The following is a 12,147-nucleotide window of genomic DNA, read 5'->3' on the forward strand; positions in this document are numbered from 1 at the left end:
AAAAAAAAAAAAAAAAAAAAAAAAAAAAGAAAGCAGAATTAATACATTTTGTAGCAGAGTACAAATCATATGAAATTTTAACATTTGATATTAGTAACACATGTAGCCTAAATGATAATAGATTTTTGGACATATGCCATAGTTACAAACTTTATAACACTACATTTCAAGGATTAAACTCTGCATTTCTCATCAGGTGGAAAATCCTTAACATAAATATGTGCTTAATATCTTTAACATGGGGCAGTGGGCTGCTATTTAAAGAAAATAGAGTTGTACCTGACAACTACTTGTTCTCTATATTTATGAAGTCTTGGCCAAGTGAATGAACATGTCTTACTTAATTAAAAATTATAACTTGGTTTATTCTGTAGTCTTATGTACTGAAAGACAGTAAAAGTTAAAATTTAGGAATACTGTTCAGACAACATCAAGTATGATATATTATATAATCTTAATACTATGAACCAACACGCACTATGAAGGTAAAATATTCTCGTACACTGAACTGTACCATTAACATATAACAATAACACTGTGCATTAATAGTTTTTTTAAACATTACCAAAAATTTTCATATATAAAATAATTTTCATGGAATGATGGTACAACAATTAATTTTGTATTTGATTTGTTAATTTTACTGTGTTTGTCATATTTTAAACATCCTAACCATGTCACTTTTTCTGACATTGGGTTATCTCCAATTACCCATACTTGTTCATTCCTGGGACGATCTAATGTGTAAAAAAACTTCCCGAATAAAATTTCTCCAAAATCATATATTGTAGGAACTTCTGTATTGTTGGTCACCGTTATATTTTTAAGTTCTAAAGTATTTGTATTGAAAATCTTGTAAAACATTTGTTGTTCAGAGAACAAAATGTGATTGTTGACAGCAAAGACATCACAGCTGGTCGTAGTTGATATCGTATGTACTAGCTGTGACGTCAGGTAGTTATATATGAAGAGTGGACCATTGACAGTAACAGCAAGAAATCTCCCTTGTAACACACATTTCATATGACGTGTAAAATAGTCAGGTATATCATGTGTTTCGTGGAAAGGGAGGAAATCCAAACGTTTCAAACTGTAGATGTAAATGTGAAACGTGTCTTTAGAATTGAAACAATTCCTGACAATCACTACAATGTCTAAAGTTGGTTTATCAGATTTAACAATGGCCCATATCTTGTTATACGGAGCCGATGTAATCTTGCACTCAACTGTCCTTAACTTTTTTCCTTCCTGAACATTCCAAATGTGTAAGACGTTAGGGTCCTCTGAGGTGTAACCAATGAATATGCTGCCTAAAACAATTGGAGCATCATGAATAAAAGCATATTTCGATCTAACGGACATAAGACTAACCGCCTCGCTAGATGAAACACTTTCAGTTCCGTCAAGAAAGAAAATGTGTTTTAATTCCCAACTTTCGTCTAAAATAGATTTAAAACAGTAAATTTGTACAGATAATCCTTGGACAATCAACATAATGTTGGGGTTGATCATTTGTACGAACATGTACCCTTCTGATTCAAATAGTAAATTCATTGGGTCTCTTACATAAACTGGAGAACCTCTAACGTTCCACAACATAACTTTTCTTTCACTTGACACGAGTACATAATCGTCAGAGACAAAGAAGTAGAACGAGTCTTGTAAGTTCTCTGTGATATGTACTTTGTCCTTGATGGATCTACCATGCCTCCAGTTGTTCTGCAGGTGGGTCTCTCGCAAGTAAGACATCCGCCAGCAACAGATAGGATTCAGCGTGCTGTCCTCCGATTCCGGAGACTCAAACCTCGGCTCCACTCTACACTCCGCAGTCTCTAGGTACTTTGCTGTGTCCTTGTTACAATGTGGCTTCCACAATCTGTCCTGGTTGAAGGCATCCCTCCAGCCTATACTGACGGCACAACATGCTGCCAGCTCGGAGGGTGTCAGGTGCTCTGCAACTACCTCCAATGCTTCCAATGGAAGTGAGTCCATTGCGTCCCCTGGAATGTATAAATTGTAGTCTATACATTATTTTATCCACATATGTACTAGATTAATTTATTGTATATATATTGGAATACATAATAAGACAATTTGGGAGTGACAGTATCATAGTTACTGATTTTTTCAGTTTACACAAAGCTATAGCATAGTTACAAGTGGACTAAAAGTTTGGTATAAGTATAAACTCATCACAGGGCAATTAAATTTTATTTAAATATAAACTATGTAAAATTTACAATAAGATATATGCTACTCACTCTTCTAGGAGATAAAACCACATGGTTGTAAGCAAAATTTTAATAGTGAACTAAAGAGTTTTGAGACAGTCTAACCATTATCACAGTTTAACCATTAACAGTAACACTCACTATTGGAATTGTTATTTGAAAAGTAGTTTGTGAAGAACAAATAATAATAATATTTAATAATCAAATGGTTACTGGCAGGAAGTGGCATACTGACATGACTCCAGTAGTAACAGGCAATTTGTGAGCAGAGTATAATAGATTGCACTATCGGTCAGCTGTACCTGTTTACCTAATCTGTCTGCTGGTAGATAGGTAGGATCTAGTAGGCAGACAATAACAGCTCAAGGTCAACTACTATTATCACGATCTTTAACTGACTGCTGTGCCCACCAATATATCTGATTCATTGATTTATTTGGTGTAATATGTTGAGGCAGAATATGGCTAAACGGTTTTCATACTTTTCTAAATAACTATGTTTTTTGTGACACCTGCCTGTAAATCTGAACTTTATCTATTCACTATAATGGTGGTGAAAAATACAAATGACTTAAAAGAAGGGGATTTTGTGTTTGCTGCTGTCCGTGGTTATCCTCCTTTGCCAGCTCAAATAGATAAAATTGAACACAAAAACAATAAATATAGATATTTTCGTGCAATTTTTTTTTAACGAACAAAACTTCAAAATGCAATCAAACTAACATTTATCTGTATGAGGAATTTAAAATTAAATATGGAATCCAGAGAGAAAAGAATGCCAAATTCATCCTGGCTTTGGATCAAATTCGCAAAGCCCAAAACTGTAATGGACAAACTACCTCGAAAAACATACAAACCAAAACAAGTGGAAGCAAAAAAAAGTCTTTGTCTACACCAAAGACTCCACAAACACCTCATAGTTTTAACAACGTCACAATGGAAACCAAGAATTTAAATCAAAAACATACTCCTGACACACTAACTCTTCAAAGTACAGTAGTTGAAGATTCAGCTAAAATGAATAATAAGCATAACAATAAACCCAATCCTTCAGCTTCACAAAATGAAAAAATGAACATCCGTGAATCTTTGCTAGAGTCCGAATGGGTTCAAACCAGATGATGCGGTTCAAATCTACTATGATCTCTTGAACAATGCACTCCAAAATGATGAGTTTTACTTTGTCAGTCCTTTAATAACATTAGCAATAAAAACTCTTGAAGAATATAGAGAAATTATTGAACCCATTTGTTTGCAAAATAAAGACTTTATTTTCTTTCCAGTAAATAATTCGTCAGAAATCCAAAATACTGGTGGTTCTGGATCCCACTGGAGCCTTTTAGTGCTTGATAAAAAACAAAAGAACTTTTATCATTTTGACTCAGGAAGTGATTTGAATCTTGAACATGCGAAGATCTCTAAAAGAATCAGTACTTATCTAGACCCAACAACAGTCTTTCCTTTAATCAAAGGGCTGACCGCTTAACAAAACAACAGCATTGACTGCGGTGTATACATGCTCTTGGTAACTGATGCTATTGCTTCTGCCTTAACAGGTGAAGTTTTTACTTTACATCCTGAGATCCTAACACAAGCCTTAGCACCTCCCACTGAATGGTAAATTTTGACAAAGCGTGCCCAGCTTGCATTAATCATAAGAATCGGTGCCTGAGTTTGGGTAAATCTGCCATACAGGAGCTGATAATCTCCAAATTTAGCAATAAAATCTTATAAGATAATTATGGTAAGATACTTCTGAAAAACCAAGAACTTTACAAATTAACAACACATAACACAACAGATCCTCTTAAAAATTAAGTACAACAACATAAGTCACAAGAAAACATTCAGAAAATAAGTGGACCTTAGCAGTTTCTAGAAGAAACAAAAATAATAATGGTACTAACCTAAAAAGGTTACCTCAGCTAAAGAATACAGCAATATCAAAATAAAATAATTATTAAATCTTATGTAATCATGATTTACAACAAACTATAGAAAAGAAAACATTTAACTTACAAGAAACAAAAACCCAAACCAAATTTAAAAATAAGAAAATAATTCAATCAAGACAAAAAATAACTTTTGGGGAAAAAATTAAATTGGCAGCTTATTCAGAGACAGCCAGAGCCAGGGGTGTGAAGTGGCTCAAGGTATTGAAAGGGCAAATCAAAACGAAATCAAAGCCGTGGGATGTGTAATGCCAAACGCTCGTCTTCTCCAAGTGACAGAAGCAGCATTGTCATCAACAGATGATGCCATAGTTCTTTTGGGGGGGAACTAATGATGTTCTACAAAGTGATGTCTCCTCAATATATAAACCACCGGAAAGTGATCTAATTACTTTAAGCAAGAACAAGCCTGTAATAATAACCACAGTTCCAAGAAGATATGACCAAGACATATTCAGCCCAGTACACAACACTATTGACCTTCTTAATAATTACATTTGAGAACTGGTGTTTCGTATAAAATATACCTATCTTATTGACTTATACAGACTAAAACGATTTCATTTTATCAGACATGACCTTCACCTTAGTGGCAGAGAGAGGACTAAACTAGGCTATTTAATTATGAACATTCTGAAAAATGTATTTCCAGAAAAGGAACAGCAGAGTTTGGAAGTGCACATTGGTGATTTAAAAGGTGTTATGGCAAACACACATTCTATTGGTAACTCACACAATCAAGTTGAATCCAGTAACAAGTCAGTTTGTGAACTCATCAATGTAATTGAGGCTGACATGAATGACTTAATGGATGAGTTTAGTCATGACCAAACAGTTGGCTTTGCCCACTGTATCTCCGCTGACCTCTGTGATGATAAACATATGAGTGCAGGGGTTGCGCTGGTATTTAAAGACCGTTTCGGGAAACCCACCCAGTCACATTGTCTCAACGATTTTTTGACTTATCAGACAACCAGGTTTTGAGCATCTGTTTACGGTCTGGTGACAAAAAAATATATCATCAAAAGCCAGAAAAGTGTGATTATGATACCACTTTCTCTAAACTAACGGAAGATTTTAAAAGAAGAAAACTAAGAACACTGGTCTGCTCTCCAATGGGATGTGTACGGGACCACATTACCATAGAACATTTTGTGGCTAATCTTATTCTCTTTCAAAAAGCTTCAAATACCTCTGTCAAGATAGTTACAACTGACGAAACATCTGCTGGTAAACTTATAAATGGACTGATGCACTCTGATTTTGTTGCAAAACTGAAGTGTGAAATTTCTTTACACTTGACTCAAACCACTACTAAATACTCTAATGCTCTAAATGCTTCTATATCAAATGATGTGCTAGAAGTCAATGTGGCTGATACTACACTGCAAGACACGTTTCGGAACATTTCTTCTGTAGATACTAGTTTAATACATTACAACAACATGGCTGACTGACTACAGTCACATTACAGTGAACTCCAAGAAAAATGTGTATTTTAAGTGGTAATAACACAACAAAATATTATTTACTTGTGCACAATACTTACCTTGGATCTCATGTAAGTTAAAACAACAAATATTTTCTTTCATGGAAGCTTCAGAACTTTATCATGAAACTTGAATTAAATACTGAACACTAGCAAGCAAGTAAACTATCAAGATTAAGCCAAGTTAAAGACTTTCAATAATCAAGCATAACACTTCACACAACTATATTATTCACTCCAAACTTATAAGCCTTTTAAGATTTAAAATAATATGAAATATAATTCATGTATTACACATCTATGAAATAACTAAATAACAGTGACGTCACTGCCAAGTCACAAACTAACAGTGATATTCCACATCATACAGCGTTGGCACACAGCTGCTTGGCCACCTGTAACTAGACCAGTGACCCAGACACCGTGTCAGCATTGTCAGCGCTGACCTACAGCAATACAGCCAGCTGCTGTACTCATACTATTGACACGGCACTTGATTGCCATTTAATCAAGAGTTTTTAGGTCTATATATTTTTGACAAACTTCTCTCATTTTTTCACTATCTGACAAAGCAGTTGATTAGCACATCTAAATCAAATAATATACAGTAATTCATTCATTTATACTCTGACAATTAAACCACAATTGGAAAGCCTACGGACAAGTAGCTGTTTCCCACATATCTTAATGACGTCACTAGAATAGCCAACTCAAAAAAAGTGGTGATGTATTAGATTGTGTGATAGACTCCAGCTCACACCTGCTATACAGCAGAAAGTACAGAGTGAGAAGGTCACAGACGGGAGCAGTGACCCAGCAGTTGCTGACAGTGCACACAACTACTCTGCCTCAGGCACTGCCACTGCCAACTTGATATCTCACTCAATCCGACAACTGACTTCCTCTTTCTAAAATATTAACAATTTTTATTTTCAATTATTTTCCTGACATAAGTAAATAATTCTCAAAAATGTCCAAGAACAAGACTACATCCGGACCTAAATATCCCTGTGGTATTTGTAGTATAGGTGTAAAATTCTCTGGTATCTATTGTACTGGTCCCTGCAACCTATGGTACCATGCTGGATGTGTAAACATTGCTGAAAAACATTTGAAAAAAATGAATAAAGAGGAAATCGACCACTGGACATGTAAAAACTGTAATACAACATCAGCATCCCTGATTCTACCCACTAAACAGGATCACATCAAAACAAATGGTCAGTCACCAGGGCCTGCACCTAAAATTGCTGAACATGGTCATCAACATCAGGAGAAAATCTCAACAACTTCCAGCTTGGCAGAGGAGCTAGAAATGGTCAGACAAAGTGTCCAAAAATATGAAGATCTAGAAGAAACAGACATGGAAACCTCTTTGACCATAGCGGCTGAAGCTGGCAACTTCCTACTGAAGGAGAACAATAATCTTAAAAGAGACATTCAGATATTGTCAAAACAAAAATCCTCATTAGAAGATACTTTTGCAGGGTTGGAGTTGAAGCTGGAAGAAATGACTGAACAAGAAAACACATTTTTGCACAAAATAGAAACCCTGCAGGAAAAATTGCATGAAACATTGGCTCAACTGGAAAAGGAAAAACAGCACAGATTAGAATTACAAAACTTATTTGAAGAGAATGACAGAATGCAAACCTTTTCACTAGATGAACAAAAGAAAAAAATACTGGATCTTGAAAAATTAAACCAACATCTGACAAAAAAACTAAACGTGATAGAACACAATAATTATACAGATTTAAAACTAAGTTTTAACAAGATTGAAAAGTCAGATCAATTTCAAGATACCAAAATGCTCAAAGACATAGGAACTCAAACAGTCCATGAAGAAACACCTGTCATTAACTCCAGCAGCCTCGCTCTGACAGAATTAGCTCAAGTGAAGACGAGACAAGATCGAATGGAGGACGTTGTTAAAGAACTACAAGAACAGTTTAAGACTCTAAATTTATCTAAACTCCCCAGCGCAAGTGAATTGACTGCACCAGGAATTAACACACATATATCTGGTCCAAGAACGTCAAAAACAAGACATTTTGTGCCAAAACAAGTTTTTTCTGATAGGAAAAAGACTGCTTTTAGCATCTCGCTTCAGGCAGCCAAATACAACACTAAAATTGACACAGTTGGAGCCAGACAAACCACTCATAAAAAACTGAATTATACAACACCCCTTCCAGAACAACCTGAATATTCTACAGAAATTGACATAGTTGGAGCCAGACAAACCACTTATAAAAAACTGAATGATATAACACCCCTTCCAGAACAACCTAACTGTTCTACGGAAATTGACATAGTTGGAGCCAGACAAACCACTTATAAAAAACTGAATGATATAACACCCCTTCCAGAACAACCTAACTGTTCTACGGAAATTGACATAGTTGGAGCCAGACAAACCACTCAGAAAAAACTGAACTGCACTCTTCATTTAACACAGATACAATACCCACCATCAACTGCAAAGATCCGTCCCAATGGTGAAGACATAGAAGCATTTTTTAATAGACACATAGAGTTTTACAAAAACATAAATAACAACTACTCTCACCAGATCACACTCCGCTCCTGTGCAAATCTCCTCCTCCCACTCAGAAGCTGATCCTGCAAACACTCTTGAAAATAGTTTTTTAGAAACCCTCACTCCCAAAAAAAAGCAGAGAAAAACTAATCACAACCTTATTGACCAAGGAAATCAACTAAGGATATTTCATCAAAACATAGACTGCTTAGGTGGGAAAATTAACAGATTGACACACATTCTAGAACTTCATTCACCTGACCTGGTAATCTTGTCAGAGCACGGTCTTAAAGAGTACCAGCTCTCAAGTACTAGACTGCCAGGCTACAACTTAATAGGAGGCTTCTCTCGGCATACCTGCAGAAAAGGAGGTGTAGCAATTTTTTCCAGTGAAACACTAGGAAACCAAGTACACAATTTAACAGCTGAGCTTGCTTGTGAACTTACGTGTGAAACTCACGTAGTACATGTGACTATTGGCAAAACCACAATCTATATAATTGGAGTCTACAGACCACCAAGTGGAAACCTTGACAATGCCCTTGACATTTTATCTAGTACTCTGGACCTTATTCCAACATGGAAATGTCCTACTATAATCATGGGTGACATTAATGTAGATGGGCTGAATCATGACTATAAAAACCAAAAACTTAAAGACATGTTGGCCAGTCATAACATCACCAGGATAGATCTCCCACCCACTAGAGTAACTCTGAACTCTAAATCATCAATTGACTTTGTCTGCTCTAACCTTGACATAGGTAAAATTGACGCTGATTTAATTATCACTGGCCTATCAGACCACAAAGCTCAGCTCTGCTCAGCTAGTATTCCGAACAAAAAATTACCTTTGCCCATTTTAACCAATAGACATTTCTCAAAGAAAAACCTAGATTACTTCAAAAACCTGCTTCATTTAGGGACATTGCAAAATGTATATAACTCCCCTTCTGTGGAAGAATCCTATGAATATTTTCATGAAATACTCATCCAAACTCTTAATGCAACATGTCCACACAAAAAATCCCGCCCGAAAATAAAATCAAAATTCAAAGCAACCAATGAAGAATCTGAAAGGTTGAGAAAACATTTTCTAAGATCCCTGGAAATGGAATTAACAACTGGCAGTGAGGGTGATAAAATAGAAACAGCTATCAGAAAAAAGAACTATGACCTCTACTTGAAAAAACTGAGGAAACAGTCAACCTCAGACTTCATTAATAACTCACATAACAAACAAAGGGCTGTTTGGGAGGTTATTAACTACGAAAAATGCAATAACAGTAAAAAGGACGAACCACTTAAACTTATAATCAATGAAAAACTGATCCAGAACCCTTTGGAAATAACTGAACACTTCAACCATTACTTTACAAAAATAGCTGACATCACTCTCTGTAACGCTAACCAGGCCATAAATAGTCAGCTAACAACATGGAAAGACTATGGCGATGTACCTGACTTCATCCCACTCTCAACCACACCGGAAGAAGTCCTTCATATACTCACATCCCTTAAATCGAAACCAGCCGCAGGTGTCGATGAAGTCTCTTCCACACTCCTAAAACACTGTAAGGATGAAATAGCAAATCCCTTATGTCACATAATTAACCTGTCGTTTTCACAAGGTGTCTTTCCTATGAAATTGAAACTTGCAAAAGTATTTCCTAAACACAAGAAAGGCAATACAACATCAGTGGAAAACTATAGACCTATATCGATTCTTCCAACGATATCAAAAGTAATTGAAAAAATCTTTCTGAATCAATTGACAGCACATCTGACTACTCAAAACATCTTGACGCCTCAACAGCATGGCTTCTTACGAGGAAGATCCACCACCACGGCTATAGTTCAACTGACAGAGTTTATTATCGACAAACTTGAAGAAGGTACAACAGTAACCGCCATGCTACTAGACTTCAGCAAGGCTTTTGATTGCCTAAACCACTCTCTACTGCTTCAAAAAGTAGGGAATATGGGCATTAGGGGAGCATCACATGACTGGCTTGCTAGTTACCTGAAAGATCGACAGCAACTAGTGGAAGTAAATTATACCAGAAACAACACATCCCATAAAGCAAGATCAACCTTACTCCCAATCACTAGAGGTGTACCTCAGGGATCTATACTTGGACCAGTGCTCTTCATATTGCTGACAAATGACCTACCAAGCTATCTTCTTGACTGGGCCCAAGCTATGTTATATGCAGATGACACCGCTCTTCTTATTGCAAAAAAAGACACAGAATCTCTTGAAATAAATTCATTTATAGCCCTGAATATGACAAAGCAATACTGCCAACATAATGACCTAGTTCTTAATGAGAGCAAAACACAACAATTAATATGGAAAGGCCGAAGAACCAATGATTACTATGGCTTACCTGAAATAATCCAAGATAATGAAGCCAAGTATCTCGGCATAACAATAGATGACAATATCTCTTGGAACTCACACATTGATGGTCTTTGCAGCAAGCTCAACTCTAGTATCTATGCTCTTAAAAGAATAAATAGTACTTGTAACAATGATACTACCAGGACAGCATACTTCTCTCTTTTTGAATCTCATCTGAGGTACGGACTACTTGTGTGGGGCAACTCCTCAGTAAGAAACAGGGAGCGGGTTCTGGTTCTACAAAAGAAAGCAATTCGAATTCTTGCGGGACTGACTCCTCAAGACTCATGCCGTCAGGCATTTGGAGAACTAGCGATCTTGACAGCTGTCTCACTCTACATCTGCGAGACCATCTGCTTCACAATAGCTCAGAAACCTGACCAGCTAGGTGACACACACAGCTATGACACCAGAAACGCCTGTGACTATGCCCTCCCCACACACCACCTGACCCTATTTGAAAAGAAACCTACATACATGGGGAGAAAACTTTTCAATCATCTTCCAGAGGACCTCAAGAGACGCAGAGATGAGAAGTACTTCAAGACAGCACTCAAGGCCTGGCTGCTGCAGAAACCATATTACACCCTAGAAGAATTTTTAAATACCTGATTGTACAATTAAATTATATTGACACAATTCTGTACTCCATGTATACGAATAAAGATTTCTGTATTCTGTACATTTAAGTAATCACGTCTTTTCACCTAACCCAACTATTAATAAGTTAGCAATTTAGCCAGTGTAAAACAGGAACTAGCTCAATCACTGAACTCCGCACTCTTCCTGGAAATCCATCTAACCAGCACTTCATAGAGTTTAATATAATATTTAAAAAAATAAAATTGATGTCTTAGCAAGTTTTTTATTAGTATGCCTAATGTGCATATAATCTGCCTGTCAGAACACTGGCTTGGAAATGATGAAATTAAATTATCATTTCCGGATAATTATTACTGTGCAGCTGCATATTGCAGACAGAACCACATTAGAGGGGACATCCATATTTGTAAATGGTAAATTTCAATCTAGGGAGTGGGACATTAGTGGATTTTGTGATGAATTAAACTTTGAAGCCTCTGTTATTTTTATTGATGATCTTAACATATTGAAAGTATCTTTTTATCATTCTCCAAATGGTGACCCCAATATATTTTTATGCACTCTTGACACATTGCTGTCATGTATTACGCAAAAGACTAATTTTGTGATATTATATTGGAAGGCGATGTTAATATTTGCTTTGATGTTACAAAAAACACTGAAACAGTTAGTAAACTGCTTAATATCTTAAGACAGCATGATTTTTACTATTTAAATAATGCACCAACTAGAGGAAACAATTGTCTAGATAATGTCTTTATAAGAAAACGTTCTCTTAAGACAGCCTCTGTCAGTACGTTCAAATTCCCATTCTCTAATCATGATGGTATCACTGTCAACATTAGGATGAAAAATAGAAAATTTACTGAAAACGATTACAATAATTCTAGAACTGACTATCCCATTAAATTGTTTATCCCTCAATG

General features: G+C 36.0%; 1 protein-coding gene across 3 annotated transcripts in view; it reads right to left on the reverse strand.

The window, feature by feature from the left end:
* Positions 1 to 278: 278 nt before the first annotated feature.
* Positions 279 to 12,147, reverse strand: part of LOC124364850 — a 35,122-nt gene continuing 23,253 nt past the window's right edge. For all 3 annotated transcript variants that reach the window (XM_046820637.1, XM_046820636.1, XM_046820635.1), the window contains exon 2: positions 279 to 2,000. In XM_046820637.1, the coding sequence (XP_046676593.1) occupies positions 562 to 1,992 (1,431 nt within the window). In that variant the 5' untranslated portion in view covers positions 1,993 to 2,000 and the 3' untranslated portion in view covers positions 279 to 561. The remainder of the gene's footprint in view (positions 2,001 to 12,147) is intronic.

This window comes from Homalodisca vitripennis, chromosome 6, assembly GCF_021130785.1.
Source record: "Homalodisca vitripennis isolate AUS2020 chromosome 6, UT_GWSS_2.1, whole genome shotgun sequence".
Lineage (NCBI taxonomy): Eukaryota > Metazoa > Arthropoda > Insecta > Hemiptera > Cicadellidae > Homalodisca > Homalodisca vitripennis.